Raw genomic sequence first — 24565 nt, forward strand, 5'->3', positions numbered from 1 at the left:
GAATCTCATGGGCGTTCTTGCAGTCTTACATGCCAATATTTGCATAAGAAAACACTAGACCTAACATAAACACTATACCATACATCAATATAAGAATATATGAACGAAAAGCACACTATCATAGCATATTAATTGAAAAATATATTGTTATTAGTATCTTGCACAAATATCATTCAGAAAAATCAATAAACATTCAGGGGCCTAAGTCCACTTGTTTAAAGGTGGGCAAATATTGTGTAAACACACAACATGTTATCACCTTCAACCAACCCCGGGATTTAGCCAAGAGTTGTCTAAATCCTGGGACTTGTAGGTGCATAGTCCCACTATACATATGGGCCTACGTCATGGCATGCAGATTGCTGCTGGAAAAACACTGGGCTTGTCAAAGGCGACTTGATGTCACATCAAGTCCATAATTACACTCCCCATTTCCAACATTTGATTAGTTTACTGACACACATATTGCCATGCAAGAATTTGCAATTCATTGTCTAACATTATCAGCTGAAAACATTTACTACCATTACACTGCTGTTAGCTACCTGCATAACCTTTAAAAGGTACATAGCTGTCTATGAAATGGAATCAGTATGCCATGTTTACATCAAGAGCCAGTAGGCCTACGTGGACAGCAGGGCCGCACTGTTCTGCAGGGGACAGGAAGTGACGACAAAGACTGAGGGGATGGTGTGTGTCACTTCCGTGCCTCCCACTCCTTCTTGAAACTCTACTGCAACACACGGTCCTAGCGCTACTCTGCCTCTCTACATCAGAATGCATGACAAAAATAATAGCCATCATTTCCTTCTGAAATAGCCTGCCTTTTAGAAACGCCAAAAATAAAAATAAAAATGTTATATGCATCTGTTTTAAAATGTTGCGCATGTTGTTCTGCATTAGACTGAGTGGATGTTGACAATATGACTATTGTACTCCATCAGGTACCATGGCAGCCACACTATCCGTCAGAAGCCAGTCCTTTGGCCAGAGGCCAGCCTTTAGCAGTTACTCAGTTGGTGGAAGAGCTCTCCCGAAGCCCAGAGCCTCAGTGTCTACCATGAAACTGACTGCTACCTCCCCCGTCAAAAATGGCTTCAGCTCCACCGAGGTGGTCAACGCGGCCATGCAGGTGAACGACAAGGAGACAATGAAATGCCTGAATGACCGGCTGGCAAAGTACTTGGAGAAAGTGCGCTACCTGGAGAAGACAAACCAAGAGCTGGAGATAAAAATTCAAGAGAAGATGATAACAAATGCCCCAGTAGTCAGGGACCATGGACCGATGTTTGCCCAGGCAAGCGCTCTTGTGCAAGAGGTGAGACAAGTTCTGCTTTCCCAGCTAATGGGTCGTTTGTGCATATGGATCATAAGCTTATTTTTTAAAGTCGTGTTATCAATCTTTGTGGGTTGTTTGTAAAACCAGAGGCATGCTGCAACATTTTGTAGTGGCCCAAAAAGGGGCAAATTAGTTTACACCACTTTTGCTGCTTGCTCGAAGGCGCCTTTTTCTTACAAAACAAGATAGAGCGAAAACCTTTGTCACAAAAGTTTAGCTATGTTTACATAAAAAGAAAACACAATGTCTCCTCTTTTAAAGGGAAAGATAGATGACTCGGTGGTCTTCGTTTTATTAAATAAGGAGTACAATTTTGTAAGAAAATCTGTTTCCATATTTTAAATTAAAAAAGGTAGTTCAAGAACTAGGATTTATGTGTTACCTTCTCTACTCCATACAAAAGTGTTGTGTAACTGCACAAATGTTCCACAATCCAGTTCCACCTATCATGGCCTCGGTGCTAGTATACTTCTGTAAGATAAACTGATGCAAATGTGTTTGATTCACTTCCCATTGCACAAGCAGAAAGCAATGAAAAACAGCTTGTCCTTTTTCTTACACCGGTGTAAAATATCTGTAATAAGGCCCTGAATCATATTCTGATTTTTGGGGAATTTGTTAAAATAAAAACAAAATATATGTTTCATGATTATTTGCAAATCACGATGATAGTCACGCAATACATTCAAGGTGCATAGAAATGATGTAAATTAACTTACATTACAGAAACAAAACTTGGAAGATATTATAGAAATTAAAAAAACCAGACACATTGAAATGCCATCGAGTCTGCTCACAGACTGCATTTTGTAGTACCAGAGTCTGCAATGGTAAGTTTATGTTTTAGTAGTAAACATGAGGGAGGGTCTGGAAGAGTGGCTGGAAGATGGGGAATAACTACTACCAAATGTGAGGTAGAAACTACATTTCTAAAGTTACAACAGCTCTAAAGGTATTAAAACAGTAGTAAATGTACTCTTTCCCAATCATGGAGTATGTCAAGCACCACAAATGACTACTCACAGGTATTGCAATACACTCCCCAGGAAATAATGCAGGTTGGGGCTTAAAATAACATCTCATAGGAAATAATATTATTGAATAAATAACATAAATAAATGATGTTGACTTTGTATATAAATATATGTGTGTGTGTCACAAATATATAAAATAATTACATTATTTTATTCAAGACTTAGATGAAAAATGTAACGAAATTAAAACTTTAACATTTTGTTAAAAAATTAAGATCATTTACATCAAATCTTCATATAACTTTTAAAACCATGTAATACATATTAAATACAAATGTTACTGGGGTGAGATCCTTAAAAAAATATGCTTTGAGAAATATCATTTGTAAAATTACACAAATATATTTTGATGGATTAATTAATTATTACACTTAGAATTAAATGCGCTAAGGCACTGTAACATTTTTGTATTAGCTTTAGGTTTCTAATAAATATTTACAATTATTTTAGAAGAAACTTTAATTGCTTGCCCTATACTTTCCCATAGGGAGATAACACACTCCACTTTACTTATGTGTGAAAATCTGCGAACAGTAACTTTACACTCATAAATCCTGTTGTAGGAGACTCGATAACAAAGGGAAAACATGTCGGTCTACACTTAGGTGTAAATCTACATTCGGAAATGTTCAATAGCAAAAAAGTCAATATTTAAACCGAGGTGCTGTAGTAGATTTACTTGTGAGTAAATATAAACATGTGCATTAAGCTCTGTGAATAGCCCCACAAGGTCACTTATATATTACTCTTTCGAAGAAACAAGTCTTCCAAACTGAATGTAAATTCATAGACTGATGACCTATATTGGGCTTTAACAAAGAGGTCTGTGACTGAGCAACTGCAGTTCCCAACACTATCAATGTTCATCAATGTCTATCCGACCCTCCTTATCCTAGCCCTGCACCCTGCCCCACGCGTCACCCTCAGTGTTGCCTTGGTATTGATTCACTTTGTTTTGCACAGGTAGAAGAAGGGTTGTTGTGCTCTTGAAGCATTATTTTTCTTAACCCCTTCGCTGCTGCGGACATTCCGCTGCAGCGCTGGGGGGGGCAGGGGGGCAGCGCGGCGGGCCTGTGCTCATGACGGAGCCGCTCCGTCATGAGCCACAGTTGAGCTGTGCTCATGACGGAACGGTTCCGTCATGACTCCGCCCATTTGCGTTGTCGCCCCGCACAGGCGGGGAAACAGCGCCGCGCAGGCGGAGCGGCCGCCGACAGGATTGTCATGACGGAACCGTTCCGTCATGAGCACACGGCAACCGTGGCTCATGACGGAACGGTTCCGTCATGAGCAGGGAAGGGGTTAATGGAATAAAGGAGTTGCTTATCTCTACAGGGAGAATGAGTCTCATAGATTAAGTAGTGTGATGAGAAAGATGGATGAGGTGATAATGCAAACATCCAACTGGTGCACTAAACTAAACAAACTCTGAAAAGAAAAAGGAATGGGTAGCCTTTATTATTTTTCACAACAGGTAGAGAATTGTTATTTTAATCTGGCCTCAATAAGTATCCATGGTGTGTGTAAGATTACAATCTTTGTCTCTATTTTAGATTGCTAATATCACCCAGGAAAATTCCAGGCTGTTGCTTGACATTGATAACGCCAAACTGGCTGCAGGCGACTTCAGAATGAAGTGAGTAAATCTAACACACTTTCTACTACACAGGTCTTTCAAGGGTTGTCTAACAATTCACAAACTTCAACGAGATTCAGCAGCACTAAATTGAAAAGCATTCAGCCTAAATGAATTTAAGTGTGGCAAAGACACAGACAAAACCACAAGAATGTATTTTTACGTACTTTTGGGCATCATAAACCTCATCATGGTGGAAACACCATCCACCGGCACATGTGGTATTTCATTCTGCTCATGCATTAAATCCAGGTGCAGAAGGATCACATAAGCTGTATGTCAGACTATATTTAGCAATAATTTCGCCTGACATAAATATTGTGTCCTAAATATCGTCTCACTGGATGTAGATTTTCTATTAACTCCAATTGGGCAAGATTTGTAAGCGATATTTAGGACGGAATATTCATGTCAGCCAATATTTTAGTTATAGGATTGTGGTACCATCCCCGCATGTGGCACACCATCTCCTCCCATAAAAATGGTAAAACGGGTTGTTTGCCCTATTCTCATTGTTCACATTTGGGCCTGGTGCTCCTTCGGAGCACTAGATGGAAGTGTAACCATTGGGTGAAAGGCAGTGGGGTAGTGTCCTATCACGCTTGTTGAGGCGTTCTCTTGAGCCCTCTTCCCAGACCTGGGTAGAGGTGTTTGGGAATCCTCACACCCTTTAGCTTTCTGGAACCCTAAAGGCTGGTTTTATTCTGTAGGTGTGCAGGCAGTTAAAGGTGAGTTCCAAGTCAGGATCAGTGGCAGCTGCTACTGAATGGGGGTTGTGGGACGGGGGGAAGGATAAACGTATGTTTTTGTTAAAACACTTACCTGATTACAGCCGCAGTTTCTCCTTCGTCCTCTGCTCTTTCTGGCTCCCAGCAGCACACAGGCTCCCCTAAGCCAATCATGACTCTGCTGTCATCAGCATGACAGCAACGTCATGATTGGTATGAGCGGCCTGTTAGGCTGCTCAGACATTGCCTGGGAGCCTTGGGACTGCTCTCCACCTGCCAGGTGGAGAAGTGCTAAGTGCGCATGACTGGCCATCCAGAGACGGCCGGCCAAACTGTCATGCGCACTTATAGTACCCAAAACACTCCTCCTCCCTGTGACCTCAGTCCGCCCCACCCAAACATAGCACCGTAGCCAGTAAGAAAAATAAAATGATAATAACGTTATTATCGTTTTAATTTTCCTTTTTCCACTGCTCTAAGAGCAGTGGGGCAACGCTCCTCCGCCTTAGCGGAGGAGCCGCCAATGGTCACCAACTGCAAAAAAAACTTCAGTTTATCCTAATCTTAGTCACTGTGTTGAATAAAAGTGCACATGAGTGGCTAAGAATGTGCTGTCCAAGGTGTGGCTCCTCCAGTTTACAGGATGTTGCTTATCACGGCATGCACAAAAATGAGAGGGTCATTGAGATAAAGAGCAGTGAAAAATCAAATGTTGATCAAAGTAAAAGACATGTCTGCTGAGTTTTTTGTACACTGAGCCCCGTAAATCTGATGGCTAAGCTATTTGCATTTAAACATGCAATGTAGGTATAACTGCATATGGAAAAAAAAACTATACATGGATGTGCCTTGACTAGATATTGCCTGACAGATATCTGAACACTGTGGCAGTAAATTGGGAATTTAAACGGATTTTGCTAATGGATACAGCATGTGGCTCACTATCTACGTTTGGATAATCATCCCCCTGAGCTCTCTTATTCTAATAAAAATAAAACCCATTTAGAGGAACTCTTCCGCCAGATTCACTTAGTCTTGTGATAGGCTGTCATGAGTACTATCACAAACCTTCTCCCGGCTAGGATTTTCACCTTTTCCAATGTACTTCCCTGCGGCTCCTGACTCCTTTTGGCCTGCCCTGTTCTCTACACACTGGTTCTCTAGGTTTCTGCGGACTGTATTTTCTGTCCTCCTTGGTCGGTCAGTGATGTTTCTGTGCCCAAGCTTCGGAAGAAGTCTAACTCCACCTTTGGCTGATCTGGGACTCCAAAATTAAACACCATGTTCCCAATCTTGTCCAATCTTGGCCAAAAATTCCTGGGTTCAACCTTTTCACCTCTCAACCAGAAATCTCTACACTCTACCACCATCTGCCACCACAGCACTGGGGCCCTCAAATGTTCCTTGCATAAAATGGAATAATGAACAATGAATTGAATCCCAGCAGCCTGGTTGTGCAGTGGAACTGTAGCTTCAGTTTCTCTCTTGGTGTCATCGAGCTCTGAAATCCTACATTTTCTGAGGCTCTGGGCCTGATTTAGATCTGCGCGGAGGGGAATACTCCATCACAATTGTTACAGATATCCCGTCCCCTGTATTTCTGTACACCAATACGGTGGACGTTATAGCCATCTGGTTTGGGACAGAGAACTCCATCTGCCGAGATCTAAATATGTCTTGTTTCTCAGTGTCTTGTTTGAGGGGTGCAGCATGTATCAGTTTCCCAGTAGATTGCAGTCACCTTCCACTTTAAGATAAGCATCATCGCCTTCATGTAGATTAAACTGGACATTCCACAGCCAATGGCATTGACGTATACTGAAAACTGCTCATTCCGACCTCTAGGGCTCGGACTGACGCCGAAAGGTGCATTTAGGTACCTGGACCAAGTTCCTGAGCCAAGCTTTCTCATTCCAATACTTAAAGTAAGTCTTTATTCTACACACTGTCGATCACAATACAGAGTATTTGTGTACGCTGAGACGTTTACTGTCAAAGACAAAAGGCCAGTGTCGATCTGAAGACTGCAGACTCCAGTCCCAAAATCCACATTTCAAACACTCAACGCAGGGGCCTCTTCTGGAAAACACACAGTCCAAAAACAAGCAGGTGGATGCTAAACCATATACATTTCAATGTAAACCTTCTGTAACAGCTCATTTCTTAATGTACCCCTGCGCTGATCATCACAAATGAGAACACCCAAAGCATGCGCCACTGTTTGTACCCTGTGTATCCAAGTGCTAATCACGAGCCAGTTCTTCTGTCTGAAAATTCAACTATTAGCATGCATGCGGACAATATAAATTCCAAAACCAGGGTTTTGTTTATGATTATCTCTGTAAATTGCTAAAAGTATGCCTGTAAGCCAAACACTGCCTTTTCATTTACTAAACCTATGCTGATGCAGGGCAGCGCTCACTCCATCATCAGGCATGCCACAAGGCTGAGTCATGCAACGTCAGCAACTGAACGCACGTGTGTTTTGCCCATCCTCATTCTAATCCTAAATGTGTTTCTCTTCCTAACTCTGAGCATGCCAAGAATAGGCACGTACCTTTGCTGAACACAGCATTTAAAAATACTGTGCATGTACCTATGCTGATCACATCACATTCCAACACTGAATCTATGACTATACCGAGGTCTGCACTGCCCAATACAAAGCATGTCTATAACGCATGCTCTTGTTCTGTACACTTCGCATTCTGTTAGTAAGTATGTGCCAACTCTGAACGCTGCACACTTCAAAACTACAAATGTGTCTAGGTTATTCTCTGAGTAGCTCAGAAGAAGGGATATAACTAAGCTGAGTACTAAAAGAACCGAATCTCTGCCTCAGGCCATTATTTTAGCATTTTATTTTATTGAGAAGTTTTATATTGTTAAAAAAAATGCGCGCACACCAATCAAAATTTGAAAGGGTTTCTCAAAATGTTTTGGAGAATCACAGATTTAGATGGGCAAAGGTCCCCCAGCAAACCTATCAGAGCCAGCTCCCTATGCAAAAGCAAAGGACACGTTTATAGAGTTTTTCAACATAGGGTTCTTTCGGGGCATGTCATTTATTCAAAGAGGGCATGCAGGTCACTGAGATTTTCTCGCCTCTTGAGCCAAGATTTGAAAAATAGGTCTAAACGTCATAGCCAGGCACCCCCTTTTGGCCTGGTTAGCATGTGCAAGAAAAAAATATTATGCATTTAGCTGCGCTAAGTCTATAACTGTCATTCCACAATATTAGTCCACAGTCCCGAAGTGTGTCAGACCACCACTGAAGAATTATGAGGGGATACTTAGTAAAGAGAACCAGGAAGAGTTTATTGGAGGTTCAAAACAAGAACATAATCCAGATTTTACCACTGTGCATCTGAATAAACTGCATTACCTAAGTAGCTGGTGCCTTTGAGGTGAATGCTAGAGTGGAGATGTTTACTTCTTCCTATGCCTAGAATAAACTAGTGCTTTTTGAACCCCCTTAAATTATCATACATCTAGAAGACGGGTTCGTTACTGGGATGTTCATGTCCGAGCTTCCAAAGCCGCCCTGCTGTTAAAGGTTTCAAGCTGGTTGTACGATTTCTAACCTCCAAGCCTCAGGGTGGAATGAAGGGTAAACCTAACCAGGTTTGTTATTTTCTGTTCGGTCCTAGTAATTCTGTGAGGCACAGGCAGTGCCTCACAGATCCCAGTGATCTGGTCGAGGTACCTGCTTTGCCTTGGCTTTTCTTTATTTTTCAGGAGGATAACGTTGGAGGGGAATCTATTGAGTCTTGAATACCCAGGAACAGAATTAGAAGAAAATAAGGATGAGGAAGTGAATGGAACATGCTGTTTGTGCTCACTTTTGGGAGTCAAATGAGAATATCTAGAGATCTCGAATTTTAGTTTGTTTCCAATTTTTCACAGCAATTATTGTCAGTGTGAGGCCCTCTGCATTCATCCAATCATCGATGCCCTGTCCCTGGAATCCTAGAGGCTTGTTCTGGTGCATCCTATGAAAGTAAAGAGGGGAAGGAGGATCACAGATAGATGATCCTCACAGCCAGAACCACAAAAGGGGACACTCAGTGGCAAGTCAGTCATCAGTCATTGAAGCGTGAGCATCATATACTCACAGCTGGCTGCATCCAGTTGTAAGGTGTCTGCATTGAGTAGAAGGCCATTAATATGCTTATAACAGTGTCCCAGCAGGACATACTGTCACCGTTACCTTCAACCACTGCCATCTTTACGCATGGGCATGCTGGACAGTTGACAGGGGGCCCCGCGAGCATAGGGTCCCCATGAAGACTGGAATTTAACACTAATTTTCCGTCAAACATTTTTATTCCTGTGAGTGGTTGTGTAGGCAGGGCCCAATGCACTGCTTTGCCCAGGGGGCCTAAAATGCAGTTAAGATGGCCCTGCCTTCAACAAGATTACCCCAAGTCACCCTGAGAAAGCACACACAGGGTCTGCCCTCCGGTGACTCACATTTAGTCATTGTGGCAAGCTGCACAGCCTTTGTGTCACTTTCAAGTCCACAGCTTAGACTTGTATACTTCTGTCAGCCTGCAATTCTCACCTGCAAGCACATCGATGTCCACTCTGCAGTAATATGTTATGGTATGTTAATTTATATTTGTAGAGTGCCAAATCACCAAAAGGTCTCTAAGCGCTTGCAGCATAGACCAAGAACCCGGGAATCCCTTATTCATGCTGGGCTCAGCACGATTAGGGTGAGCTTATCTTATCCTGTTGGTAGCCTGTGTCCGTGGCCTATCCTGTCTTCCCATTCCCTGCCTACACATCACACAAATGCTTCCAACCCATCCTGCCTCTCCATTAGCTACCTACACATCACACTCAGATCCCACATCTATCTGGCTGCCAATTTCTTTCCTATACATCACACGCAGATCCAGGGTCCATCCTGGCTGTCCAGTCTTTACCTATTCACCACACACACCCCACACCTGCTCCGGTTGCTCGTTCCCTGCTTACGCATCACACACAGACCCCAAACCCTCCTGTCTCCACATTCCCTTCCTACATATCCTACACACCATACTCAGACCGCACACCCCTCTGCTTTCTCATTCCTTTCCTACATGTTACACTCAGACCACATGTAGGCTCAAACTTTAACCTTGACAGTTCAGAGCTTTAAATGCTCTGTCCCAGCCATTTTGGATTTATTGACTTTGGGTCTAATTGCGAGTATGGCGGTCCACAGGACCGGTGTACTGATGGTGGCAGTCCGACCACTGCAAAACTGGCAGCCTGACTGCAGTTTTATGAGTGCGGCAGTTGGACCACCATGAGACCACCAGCACCTTCAGGATCAAGGATCCCGCTGCGCTGCCAGTCTGGAAATGGCGAGAAATTTGCTAGTGGTGCCATGCTGGCACCGCCAAGCATGTTCAATTTGAATGTCCTCCGCCTGTTTCATGGTGGTGAGCCCACCATGAAAAGGGTGGCGGACATTCAAGGAAGAGTTCCCTAACAGGGCCCCCATCTGCTTCTGGGGGTGCATGCACGTGGGCACATGTTGTGCTCCCCCATGGAATTGCATGCCCGTTCCTCCACGGTTTGGCATGGACAACATGGTGCTTGTCACACCGTGCAGGAACATGCTGCAGGGGCTGTCACAGCAGCGGTCTGCTGTTAAGGCTCTCCTAGGAGCCTAACAGACCACCGCTGGAGCACCACCCGCCTGCCATGAATTACACTCGTAATCCGGCGGGCGGGCGCACTATGGGCTTGGCGGTCCTCCTGTCCCGTGGAGAGCTGACAGAAGGACTGCCAAACTCGTAATAAGGTTCTTCGTCTCCACCAGTCAGCTAGGAGGTGTTGCTCTTATGCCTCCTTCCACCACATCAGTCTCATATGAAGTGTTGGACTTGGCCCTTTTTGGAAGGTCATCCCTGAACTTTTTGCGTTCCTCCTAGTCTTTTTTCTGATCTGGTGTTGGTGGTTTTAGGACTCTGGGCACTTTAGAACTGCTGTCCAGTGTAAAGTGTGTGTGTTCTCTGTGGAAAACATAGTAAGATTGGTCTACACCTGTTTGGCGTATTTCATTTACCTGTCAATCCCCAGTAATGTGGTATCTCATATACTCGGGGACAGTAAATTAAATGCTACTGGTGGGCTTGCAGCGCTGCTTGCACCACCCACCAAAGAAGCCTTTCAAACCTGTCTCAGGCCTCTGCCACTGCAGGGCCTGTGCGCGCAGTGTTACTGCAGCTGTGACGTGACATCTAAAGTGTGTGCCACGTCTGTGACCCCCCTTCTACTGCATGTCAGTCACCCCTAAGGTAGGCCCTAACTAGCCCTATGGACAGGGTGCATTGTAGGTAAAAAGTAGAACATGTACCTTAAGTGTGTGACATGTCCTGGTAGTGACAAACAGCCATTTTTGGTTTCCCACTGCTATGAGGCTGCCCTCTCTTAGGAATGCATTGGGGATTCTCAGATAAGTGTTTCAGTGGTAATTCCTGATATGAGAGGAGCAGCGTGGTCAAGTTTGGTATGTCTGGAATAGTGCTAATAAATGCTGTGTAATGGTTTGCACAGATTTATTATCCCTATTTTAGAAATGCCACTTTTAGAAGTTGGCATTTCTGTGTGCTATGTGTCTCTGCCTGCCTGATGTGTATTGCATGTCTGGCTCTGGAGTGACCAGGACTGGTGAGGTGTGAGGCTCCAGAGGGGGTGGGTGAGTCAGAGCTAGGCTGAATTGGGCAGGTCTGCATTTGGAGTAGTGGGAGGAGTTGTCCCTGACCCTGAATAGTTCTGTGCCAGCCTGGGTGAAAGCTGGCTCTGCCCCCCTGTGGTGTGTCTGAGGACCGAGCTCCCACCTGACAAAGGGGAGTAGAAGCACTGTAAACAAAGTGCTTCAGTACCCCCAGAACCAGTTGGGACTGGTTATTCAAGCCCTGTGCCAGAATAAAGAGAAATGTAGTATAAATATGGGGGCTGTGACCCCATGTAAGGTGTGCTGTTTTGGGTGCTTGAACTTCTGGGCCACAGGAGGAACCACCACGAGGGATTGCCCTTCTGCTGGAGGGGCCTGTGAGCTGACCTGCCTGGGCCCAGCTCTGCCCTATGGAACTTTGGGGCTAGAGGAGAGGACAGCTCCTGTGTTTTGGCTCCTCTTTGTGCCGAGCTCTGCCCTGTGTAATCACCTGGTGAGCACTGCATTTCTCTATTTCTCCCTTTGAGCCCGAGAGCCAGGGGAAACTTCTGCTCCCAGTGCGAGAGGAGCGCTGCCAGCTCCCCCGCTTGGTGTACTATGGGAGAGACTGGCTGAGCACGGTGCTCATCCACCATTTTGTCTAGCAGCCCGGGTGGAGGGCTGCTCTGTTGAGGAGTGTCCCAGCGGTGGCCGAAGTGTGCAGCCGTGCAGCGAGTTCCGAACTGCCTCGCCGGGACCCATGTGCCAAGGAGACTTTGCTTTGGATGCCGGTCGGCCCAGTCGCAGACCGGAAGCCAGAAAAGTGCCTGATCGAAGGCAGGACCATTCCAAGAATCCAATTGTGCGCACTGAGAGCCAGGCAAGAGAAAGCCTGGTTGTGGGCGTGGCCTGCACCCGATGGTGGGAAGCCACCGAGCCGGAGATCGAGGCGGGAGCCTACCCCAATGGGGTGAAAGAGAGGGACTGGAGCCTTGCGGGCTCACCTCAGCTGCTTCCTGACTTCCAATCGTGAGCGGAGACGACGAGAGGTAGGAATCCTCCCGGCTCTCGTAAAAGTCAGCTCCGGTCGCCGTGAAGGCGAAGAAAAGCCCCTGTGAGTGGAGTTGAAATGTGGAGCATACAATGAAGGGACCATTCCTTTTCTTTTGAGGCCCACCATAGAGTCCCGGTGAGAGGGGCTTGAGTGGCACTGTGGTATCAGGTTACACAGCTGCACCGCAGGAGTGCGGGCAGATTCAACGTTGGGAGCATTGTTTTGAGTCTCTGGCGAGACCAGGATGGGTTGCACCCTCGCCTTATTTAGCGCCCTGACTCTTGGACAAAGGGCATTGTGGGGAAGTCCCAGATTGGCCCCTGAGGAAGGTCAGTTTGCCGGTTAGTACCTGTGGTACTGGTAGGGCACAAAGCTCTAATGTGTTGCATAATGTGTTTATGCCAAATGTCATGCTATGATGTTTTTGCCTAATGTGATGCAGACATAATGCGTTTATATTGCTTGTGATGATGCTGAGTACAGTATTTTGCCAGTAGTTACTGGTTGTGTTATTACCTGTTCTAATGGTTCTGACTGTGGCCCAATTGGCCCGATCATATTTATAATCCCCTGTGAAATATTGCCTAATTCCAGGTGACACAGTGTACATTTGTGATTATGATTCTAATGTGTTCATGATAATACAAAGGCTATTTTTTTAGATAACCTTGTGTGGAGTTTCTTTTGTGGTGTGCCTAGTGTAGCTGCTGTGTGTGTGTGTTTTGCAAACGATTTACACATTGCCTCTGGGATAAGCCTGACTGCTCGTGCCAAGCGACCAAGAGGGTGAGCAGGGGTTATCTTCAGCATGTAACTCCCTTGCCCTGACTAGAGTGGTGGTTTCTGTCTGGCTTAGGCGCAAGCCCTAGCCAACCAGAAATCCAATTTCTAGCATGAATCATGTGGGCTCTTAAGTCATGTTTAGTCCAGTCCAGAACATGAATGTCTTTTTCGTACTCTCATTCCTCTTTACCATTACTGTACAAATTCTGCAATTCTTGAGTTTTCCCCCAAAATAGGATTGTGGCTTACACCATGCACACTTGTGGTGGCCCATCTCTGCACTGTCTCAAGGCCATCCTTTCTGGAGATGAGGGCCCCCAAAACGAGACAAAGCGCACAAGATGAAGTCTTATTAGTGATGCATTCAGTGTTACTACCTCCTCGCATTATAAATCACATCTGTTATCAGCCAATACTGGACAACACAACAAAGAATTCATATTTGTTGTTACAAAATTGGTTTTCAGCCTTTTCAAAGTGATCATTCGATATGATAGGTATTATTGTATTTCTTCTCTTTGTTGTTATTAATGTGAATATATTTTATTTAGTCTAGTTGTTGAGCGTTATTTTCAAATGACAGTAACGCTTTACCAAATACTTTGACATTCTTCTAGATGGGAAACAGAAATGGCCATCTGCCAATCTGTGGAAAGAGATGTCGCCTCCCTGAAGAGTGTAAAAGGGCAGCACGAAGGGCTTCTTGGTAGCCTGAGGGCCCAGCTGGAAAGTCTAGAGGATGAACTACACTTCTTAAACCAAAACCACAAAGAGGTATTGAAATAACTCTGCATACTTCTTCTGTTGAAAAGAAAATTGTGTTGCCACCAGAACGCCACCGTTTGTTACTGGTGATGGAGAAAAATGATGCAGTATATTTGAATTGTGGAAGGGTTCAGGGACAGGTATGTTCACTGATTTGTAACATTTTCAACATTTAAAATCAACTTTCTTGTGTAACTGATGGTGTACATGTGGAATTTTCTGAAGTGTTGCCACGATTTCCTGGTCTATCCCTGGTCCTCCATGTAATGGACATTGCAACTGATGCTTTTGCAAAAAATATCAGAGAAATTGAGGAATTGGTGAATATATTATCCAAATAGAAAATCAGTGCTTGACAGTTGAGGACCATCAAGTATTTTTGGATACTAAGTACTGATTGTGGACTGCCATATGCACGAAGACAATATTAGGCACATGGCAATACGCATGATATTTGCCTATATTTGGAAAACATTTTCTAAACATCATACATACAAAGGAATTAAATAAATCCAGACTATAGTGCTCAAATCCTTGATGGTTGACTGCTTTGTCAAATATACTAGATGTAAGACACCAAGAGTTTTTTAAAGCCAAGTGGGATATTTTGAATAAAATCTCGAACTTTACTAGTTGTAATTGCCCATTATGAATAATGAGAGAATGAGATCACACTGGTAAATGGTTGAGCATTTGAGTATTTTAATTTCCCAGTGATTTGAAGTTCCTTAACAAATCTAGTTAATGCACTTCTCAAGGGCATTGTCTAATCCAAATGTGGTAATATAAAGAGAGATCCACTGAGTCCATGTCAAGAGTGCAGTGAGCATGTTTCTGGCTTAAAGGTAAAGAATCTTTCATCAACTTTTGTCCAAACACAAGAAATTTGCCCTGAAACTGTGATTTACTGAGTCTAATTTAAGGAGGTCCATAACACCCTGCAGGACGCAACAGCTTATCCTAGCCAACAATAAGGACTTCAGTATAGCCTGGGCCCAAATGTAGGCAAAACTGGTATCTCAAGATAAACTCCTTGATGAGCACTTAGACTAAGCAAGAGAAGCCTCCCTTGAGATAGTATTTTTGGTCCATGTTGGTGTGATTTTGTCTAAAGGTGTGAAGGTGAGTCTGATCCTTCCCACATATAGCTCTTGATGGAGCTCTCAGTCCACTCTTTCCTTCCATCTGATACTAAACTACCTCTTAGAGCTGCATTTCCTCTATTCCCTCTCGCGTATTGAGTCTGACTAGCCCCATCTTTTGATTGCTGTGGAAATGATAATGTCAGATGCTTCTAGTATGTCTTAAAGTCCTGATGATGACCCTTGATTAATACATAGAGGTCAAAATGTTGAAATTTAATGAGTTGCCATTACATGACCTTTGGACTTTTAATCACAACATAGTCTTTGGCCTGATTGACCATCGTACAAATGGGTTTTTTGTTTCTCATGGCCTGCACATCTTGATTTGGGGTTATCCTAACTGGTTGTACAGCACATTTTTACTGCACTGAGCACTGTGTCACTGTTACATTTCATTTTCACATTTAATATAATTTTATACAAGCGCAAACAACAGCCTTATGGTGGAAGGTATGTGTTCTCTATGACTATTACAATCGTAGAGTTGTGTAGTCTTTTAGAGGAGGAATCATGGCTGCAACTTGACATTGTTTTCTTAACAATCGATTGGCACCACTTTTACCCACATATTGGGACATTTTAATACTGAAGATGTCAAATGCAGTTTGTCTGTTTTTCTTTATTGGTGCCTAAAAAAGAAGCAAAAAGTCCTGCCCGTACCATGTTTCTACCACTGACCTATCCCCCAAATGTTATTTTCTATTCAATACACAAGGAGTTCTGTATATGTTCATCTGTGCATGCTGTAACCTTGCATACTAGGTTGTTTCTGCTGTTACTTAAGGGACTCTGCTGCAACCAAGTGACAAGTTTTTGTTATATTACTGCAACCAGCGGGGTAGGTGCTACACCCTGCTATATTAAGGTGTGCCAGCCAGAAAAGTGCTTTCTGATCAAACGAGAGGTAGGATTTCTGGCATGGTCAACTCAGTTATTTATCCTTCTGTGGGTGCTACATTGAGTTCCATGGACTTCTTACCATGGACTAGGTTAGCAAGAGCTGTACAAAGTAAAATCAAACTATGTAATTTTTTAAGTTAGGCTTGTCTGCCTTCCTCTGTGAGAGGCTAGTATGTTCGTCTGGAGGGGTTGTAGGTACAAGATAAAGTATGGGAAATTGACAGAAAGAGTGTCGGTAGCTTGAGTTAGGAATCCTTCCACCTCAAGCCCTTATCCTATTCTTCTATTGATAGCAAATTGGCACTCATTTATAGTATGTACCTGTGTGGGGGACTTACGGAGCGAACCTTGCTGAGAAGCAACAAAATACTCAGTAGCGGCTGGTAGGGAATAAGGGTGGCAGGGCAGGAGAAGGGAGGGGTGGGGTGGACATAATAAACGAAACACCACTTACCTCTTCCCCCGGCCGTCTCTCCTTGCTTCTTTGGAGTCCGGGAAACAGGACGCACCCAGGCTCCCCAAAGGGGGAACAACCTTTACAACGCAACTTTTACAACGCACTACCATTACAACAAAACTGTTACAACGCGAGTGCATTGACAACATAGGACATTACAACGCAAGTCTTTACATCGACTTGCACTAGATGGCGTGCTAACATTAAAAATAGTGTAGTTTACTATCCCAACACCTTCCCTACTGTTACGTGGACTGGAGTTGGAATAGTAAATTACACTTTTTTAATGTTAGCACGCCATCTAGTGCAAGTCGATGTAAAGACTTGCGTTGTAATGTCCTGCGTTGTCAATGCACTCGCGTTGTAAAACTTTCGTTGTAACGGGGAACAACCTTTACAACGCAACTTTTACAACGCACTACACTTACAACGCATTTTTTACAACGCAAAATCCACTACAACGCATTCCATTACAACGCATGACACTACAACGCATTTTTAAAAACTACCTTTACAACGCATTCCATTACATCGCATACTACCTTTACAACGCATACCATTACAACGCATAATATTAAATTGCATTTAAGGTAAGTATTAGATAGTATAGAGTTAAAAATTACTATTCTAACTCCAGGGGGTGCAACAGTAGGGTAATTGTTGGATAGCATAGGGGTAAAAATTACTATTCTAACTCCAGGGGAGAAGATTGAATTTCTGGTATTTTCATATAGTGTTATACAAAGTATGGAGAAAATACAACAAAGTGTTAGTGCTCAGAGATTATGATAATCATCACTTGGTGCAAATAAATGGGGCAGGTGAGCCGCTATTGGCAAGCGCCGTCTCTGCCAGCCAACACTTCAACTCTAAAGGACAGCCTATAAACAGGAGATACCGTTTTGAAGAAATTAAGGCAATCTGCTTCCGTCCCTAATACTTGAGAGCCATATACAGATTCTTAGATACAGATAACCTGATTTCAATTTCCCAGGATCCAAACAGTCTACGGCGTTTGCACTGCGTCAGTATTTGCTGTTATGAACTGATGTATAGACCTTTACGGTATGCCTGGTTGGTTATTTGTATAGTGCTTTATGCCATCCTCAGGATGCTTCAAAGCACTGACATGCAGGCAAAATGGAAAGCATGTGTCCTCTTAACTGGCCGTACCAATGTTTACACTATTGTACAATATAATGTCATGAAACATTCTGATAAAGGTCTTGCCTTATGTTCCATGGTATACAAACACCTTTGAATAAATATGTTTAACAAAAAACGTCATTCTACAGGAAATGGATGCAATCAGAGCATCTATTGCGAGTTCAAAGGTAGACGTAGAAGTAGATGCCGTTCAGGGCCCCGACCTCGCCAGCATCCTAGCTGATGTTCGCTCTCAGTACGAAGCGATGATGCAGAAGAATAAGGAAGAGGCGGACGCTCTTTTCAAGACTAAGGTAAACCCCAACAATTCAAAAATCTGTGTTTGAACTTTTTATGGTGCAAATCTTTTATGCATTGTTTCTGACCTTGTTCACACCTCTGCATGAGGCATGTTTGGAGAGAAGTGAAAATCAAACCCTCCAATTTCTGAATTAAACAACAATTCACCAGGTGAATTTCCTCTACCATAAGGATATTAGTGTGGAGGAAATTCAACCGATGGATTTTTCTCCATGTTTAGAGTTTCCACCAGAATTTGGAGGATTTTCAGTTCCCCCTCAATCTAAATGAGACCTCAGATTTTTTATGAAAATGGTGGAGTAGAACATCTTATTGATCAATGTGGATATCTGTCCTAAAATTCAGCTGTTGATTAATCCAGTGGTGTCAACCTTAAGTCCAAGCTATCCAGATCAATGCCAGATTTTCAGAATGACTATGTTCCAGGAGTCCATTTACACACATTCAGAAAATCTGCCAATTAAATGCATTAGCTGCTCTTTCTGTCTAATAATTAAGTTACTTACCAACAGGAGCAGACCAACAAGCTGTCTTTTGTTAAAATGCTTATGGCAAATATGTTAAGGACCAATGTGAATTTCAACTCTGAGATACTTCCTGAATATTCAATATTTTGCATTTGTTAACCATGGACAGTAGTGTCTTACTTTGATCTTCAAAAGACCACATCAATAGAACATCCCTTACATACTCATGACACAAAGCTTTTCAATGACATGGGGAGGTTTATGCCAGGTGGGAAATCCAGCTGGTGAAAGCCTCCTCCCACCACCACTCGAAGTGGACAACTGAGCCCTTCTTGAATGGGACACCACATTCAACAGAGATTCCCATTTTCTCTCATCATCCACTACTGAAGACAAATATGTGTTATGGGACAACTCACAGAGGGATGCATAGAAGGCGTGTTTGTGGTGGGACTCCATACGGACCCTTCGGTCAAAATAGTAATTTCTGCATGTTGGTCTACCAGATCACCATGTTGAAATTACCGGGTGAGCATGAAAATGATTTGCACAGGTCTTATTCACACCTTTTCAACCTGAGACAAATGAATTTACTGTCCCAGCGAATATAATTTACAGCCTGCCTGGGTGGTTTGCTAATGTGTTATAAAGTCATTATGTTGTGTCACTATTTATTTTTTAGCACACTGCACCATTTATGTAACTTCTTCGCTTTGAAGTCACAATCAAAATAGCTACTAGTAAGCCAAGGTCAGCAATTCAGAGAGTGAAAATGGTTTGTGTATTTAGATAAATGGCAAGTGGTTCTCAGAAGCCACCATTGCAAGGGAAGGGGTTATAAAGATGTAATGATGGAGATCGAATACCTGCTTATCAGGCTTTCGCAGTCAAACGAAACAATAACCTTATCAAAGGTGGCTGAATATAGTTGACATAGAAAATTACAGGGGATAATGTATCCTAAATCAATGATGGACGAGTAGTGTAAAAGGCTTGCCGTAGAATCCCAGTAGATTAAACATTGGTATGTTTTCTGGTTTGTTCCTTGTATCGGGAAACATAATCAAAACCCACTGTAAATCCCTCTTTTCAGTTTCAGTAGTTTTCAATGCACTAACTAGATTCAGTCAAGTGCAGCTCCTATATTAGCCCTCCTACCACTTCCATGCCAGTAAATGCTTTTATTGTAGTAGAACAGAACTTGCGGAAAAGGCTGGGAGGTAGAGGCCTCTAGCATTTCACCACCGCCGGTACCACAAGGGAAACCACAAACACTGGAGTTTGTCTGCAACCTGACAAATGTTAGCGTAGATTGGGATATGGTCACGATAGGACATTTTGCACCTTCTCCTGATCCTCTAAACAGCAAATCATATGCCTGGGGCATCCTTCCTGACAGCCTCTCGTCTCGCCAATCAACAAAAATGTTGCCTGGGGTACTGTGATATGATAACTCCTTGCTACTCTTGCCCTTCCTGCCTGTTCAGCATATACCTGTGGAGCTCAGTCTCAGGAGTCCCAGGTAGCGTCAGCTGTGGGGCTGGGTAGCATTTGTGAATATGAGGTATAGGGCTGTGTCTGAATGATGCAGGGTGGCAGGACACCAACATGTGGCACAGCATCAGTCACGAGGCTTTGTTTTGAGGTTGGCTGTATGGACAGCAGGTTCGACATAGTTTATGAGTGAGGGAGTGGCAGAGTTCCAAATGTATTTTAAAGGCGGAGTACTGGTATTCCCCCAGATATACTGATTTGTTTGATTGGTGGGGACAAGGATGGAAGGTCACCAGATATGGCGCTATGTGTGGGAGTTGTAGAGTGGTATGGTGCCAGGAATGGGTCTTTGCTTGGGGCTTTGGGACTTTAAGACAGCAAGTCTGTCACTAGTCGCAGGGACCAGGAAGATGGGAGGGCATCAGGTGTTGGTGCTTTAGGATGCGGTACTTTTTTGCATAATATCTTTGTGCTTTTTGGTGGAAAAGTGGAAACAGTGAAAATAACTCTGCCCTCTCATTTCTTTGCTTACAAATGTGTATGCACAGACGAAAACATAATTCCACGAAGTGGGAAAGCATTGTAAAAAAAAGCAGAATCCACAAAAAAATAAATGTTGAAAATGTGAAACCCTACACAAGTTTTTCTTGACTCGAAGCCAGTAGAGGACTTCCAGCACAGGGTAGATGTGATCTTGGTAGGTCGCTCTTGTTAGAAACATAGCTATAGTGTTCTGAAGGTGCTGCGGATAATTTATTAAATAGTATAGAAGTCCCGGATATATGTCATGGGCGTGCCAGATCTAGGTCAAGTCAGATGATTGTCTGGACTCCATTGGTTTGAGCGAGAATCCGAAAAAGCCCTTTTGCAGTTATTCACACAGAAACAGTTTTTGAAACATAAACAATATCAGATGTTTTCCACTCTCTTTGGGCTCGTGTAATGGGATGAAAACCCTTCTCGGCTTCTGTTGCTACTCAAGTGTCCCACCCAGTTGGTATTTGCTGACTTGTCAATATCTTTTTGTCGCTATCCGTTGCTATCATTCAATAGTGGCATGCCTTGTTTTATGGTAATGTTAATTTATTCACTCAGCATTCAATAGGTATTGATCTTAATGATCTTAATTGGTGTTTGTTAACTGCTGCAGTGTTACAATTCTTTGGTCTTATGATGGTGAGTTTTTGAAGTATGGAAAGTTGAGGAACCTTGCGACTAATCAACAACTTGATAATACACGATGTACCTAATTTGAACAGAACCGTTTTCTCTAGCGACTGGCTGACTATTACGTAAGATTGGCATAGTGTGCTTCAGAGTGAAGCCCTACGCCAGTTATGCATGCTGGGAGTAGGGTTAGAGGTGGAAGCAGTGATTGTCGGTTGCTCCCCTAGTAATGTAAGGGTCTGATAGATGGTCATGTTACAGCATCACAGCTGCAATATTGATCACCTGGCATCCCATCACATTTGAAGTTGGGTCAATTCAAACTTGTACCAACTTATACTGACCCAACATGCACTTTAATTAGGCACCAACTAAGCTATGAAGCAAAGAGCAATATAATATAGATGCAAGTAAATAGCAGAACCTCTCTTTATTTTACATGCCTCTTAGGTGAATTCTCTCATGCAGCAAGTGGAGCATGACACCAAGACTTTAGAGAACGCCAAAGAAGAGATGACTCAGAAACGTCGCGTTCTGCAAGGACTGGAAATTGAGCTTGAATCCCTAAAGAATCAGGTGCGCTGGATTTTCTAAGCATTCTACTGTTTGGTTATTTTCATATTTCCTTTTTTATCTCAAGTTATCCCAAGTTTTCTGAAAATGGTTTGCTTCTTGGAAACAGCAGCAAACTCAAAGCTCAAAGACCACCACAGTGTTGTTCTGAAGCATAGTGTAAGCCCTTGGCACTTGGATAGGGTTGCATATCTAACAGAAACAGTTCATCATAGTCTTTAATCACTAAATATGTACGCAATAATGTTTTTTTTATATAAATATATTTCACTTCTTTGCTTCCCTATCCTTGTTTATGTAGGTTTCTGCCTTTTTTCCGACTACATCACCCAAGTCTCTGACACTAGCATTGTCTCAAATTCCTCTTACGGCATCCTAAGCTTTCTTCTATATTTATTTCTCCTCCTTCTTCTTTACTCCATTGCTCTTGACTTTGCCCCGGACCAGCGCGACCAGATACCCCCATAGGCACTTATTGCTTCTAAGTGCTATTTTTACATTTAATCTTTAAAAACTAATAACTCGAAATTCTACTTATTGGATTTTTTCGTTTTTGTCATGTTTTATTTATAATATCATAAACTATTTTTCTACACTGGTGTGGAGTCTTTTTGTGGTTTTACCACTCTGTTACTGTTTGAAGTATTACACACATACTTTACACATTGCTTCTTAATTCAAGCCTGACTGCTCTGTGTCAAGCTATTAGAGAGAGAGCACAGATTAATTTAGGGTGTGTATCTGACTTACCCTGACTAAGATTGTGGTCCCTACTTGGACACGGTTCATACCTCTGCCAACTGGAGACCCAATATCTAACAGTTAAAAATAATAATATAAAATACAATAAGAAATACAACAAATTAATCGAAGAAAATATGATTCTGCAGTATTTACCATTTTATTTTCCGAGGCAATTGTTGCCATTCTCAAACAGCATTTTTCATCAAATTGCGATCACTCACAATAGCAATGTGCGATGTTTTTACCAGTGGCGATCACACAATAAAGAGAAATTAGGTGATATTTCTTCCTTCATTAATGAGATGTATCATTCCGCTAGTGGTGATTTATAAATAGTGGCTTTGGTCAAGATTCAGACCTCTCTTTCTGTAATAAGGCCAGGGTGATTTTGTATTGCTACAAAAACATTAGTTTTGCCCTTTTGGTCGTAAAGCACTACATGAATTGAGGAAAAAGTATGTTAAGATGTGGACAATTGATTTTACATTGGAACACAATTCCAATGTGCTGAGTATTTGTACAAGCTACTATTTAAATTTTAGTTGGTTTAAAAAAGAAAAAGCTACATATCCAAGTAATCAAGCTAGTTAAATATTTTCGCCATTTGCAGAAAAATGGCCAACATATTCTTCTTTGTCGCCTTCTGCGTTTGCTGCTTCCTGACTGATATTAGCTCAGATCAAAGGCTCCATGATGTGAGGATAATTCACTGCTATATATTGCTATAAGAGAAAATAGGTTGCCCAGGTACTAGAGGTAGTTGTTATGAAGTTGGCACACTTTTAAGAGTCAATTAAATGTATGACCAGGCATACAAACTACAAATCTTTTTTGGTTTCTTCTTTGCACTGTGGTGTCTTTAGTTTTGCTTTTCCCATTATAAATGCATTGAAAAAGTACTGAATTACAAGATAATCTCATGGTCTACCCACGGCCAACACTTGGCAATGGCAGACCTACGGTAATAGTTCAGTGGTGGGGTATCATGAATCACTCCAAGTTGTATATCCCTTCTGTAATGGTCAAAACATCTTATCTCATCCATTATTCCAACAGGTCAATGCCCTGAAAGGTGACCTAGAGGAAACTGACCTCAGGTACAGAAGTGAAATGGACAGACTCCAGGAATCCATATCAAGAATGGAAGCTGAGCTCATGGAGATCCAGAGGAACATGCAGAGTGAAAAGCTGGAGTACGAAGCCCTGCTGAGGGTCAAGGAGACGCTGGAGAATGAGATTGCCGTCTACAGACGCCTCCTGGGTGGAGAGGAGTAAGTACCCAAGTCTATTGGATGATGCAGATAGGCAGAGAGTCACTGACATTACATTTTAGTCTTCACGTGAACTTATCAATCAGTGAAGGATATTTCTGAAATGTGATTATTAGGAATGCTTGAGTCGACCTTTCATTACTGCTGGGAATTCTTCAGATTAAATGTCATTCTATTGGTATTTGGCTTGTCTGGGTCACAACTGGACACGCCACCAATATACAAATAACTCTGAGCCACACTCAGCAGAGTAGTCTAGTCCAGTCCAGTCCAAGCTGCTAAGCTATGTTCCCTCTTCACTGGAAACCAAGGAACCCATTGACATTACACCTTGTAGATAAGGCACAGCTTGAGTTCTTAGGCACACCGACAAAGCTTCCACAACGCAAAGTCACAGAGACAACAAAATACCAATGGGTGAAAATGCTTGAACCACTGAGTCAATCATTGGGAATTCTCTATGTCATTCTATTCCATTGTTTTATCTCTCCAAAGCCATCACTGAATGCAACTCATCGTATGCAAACCAGTTTTGACTGCGGCCATACCAGCAGTTCAGCCAAACCTACAAGGTCACATCCGCACTGCACAGGAACAAAAGCAATCTCTGAGATATTTAGGCTTCATTGCAATTCATCAGTGGGGTGCAGCGTGAATACTTAAGCCCACCCACTTAAGGAGATTCATTGAGAAAACAAAATACTGATGGATGAAACTACTTGAACCACTGTGGCTTACTGTCTGGAAATGTCTGTAGGTGGCACTCCATTTTATTGTTTTTAACCTGTGTGTCTTTGCAGCGAGGGGAAAAAACACTTTTTAGCCGCCTACGTGAAGGAAATTGTGGTGATAAACAATGAGAAAATAACCATCTAATGTAATCAGT

The 24565-nt window shown here is 42.8% G+C and overlaps 1 protein-coding gene across 2 annotated transcripts in view; it reads left to right on the forward strand.

The window, feature by feature from the left end:
- Positions 1-24565, forward strand: part of LOC146868637 (keratin, type I cytoskeletal 18-like) — a 172985-nt gene that overhangs the window by 137255 nt on the left and 11165 nt on the right. For both annotated transcript variants that reach the window (XM_085612337.1, XM_085612327.1), the window contains exons 2-7: positions 945-1318; positions 3927-4009; positions 13847-14003; positions 17792-17956; positions 21542-21667; positions 23465-23679. In XM_085612337.1, coding sequence (XP_085468463.1) covers positions 950-1318; positions 3927-4009; positions 13847-14003; positions 17792-17956; positions 21542-21667; positions 23465-23679 — 1115 coding nt within the window. In that variant the 5' untranslated portion in view covers positions 945-949. The remainder of the gene's footprint in view (positions 1-944; positions 1319-3926; positions 4010-13846; positions 14004-17791; positions 17957-21541; positions 21668-23464; positions 23680-24565) is intronic.

This window comes from Triturus cristatus, chromosome 1_2 (assembly GCF_964204655.1).
Source record: "Triturus cristatus chromosome 1_2, aTriCri1.1, whole genome shotgun sequence".
NCBI classification, from domain to species: domain Eukaryota; kingdom Metazoa; phylum Chordata; class Amphibia; order Caudata; family Salamandridae; genus Triturus; species Triturus cristatus.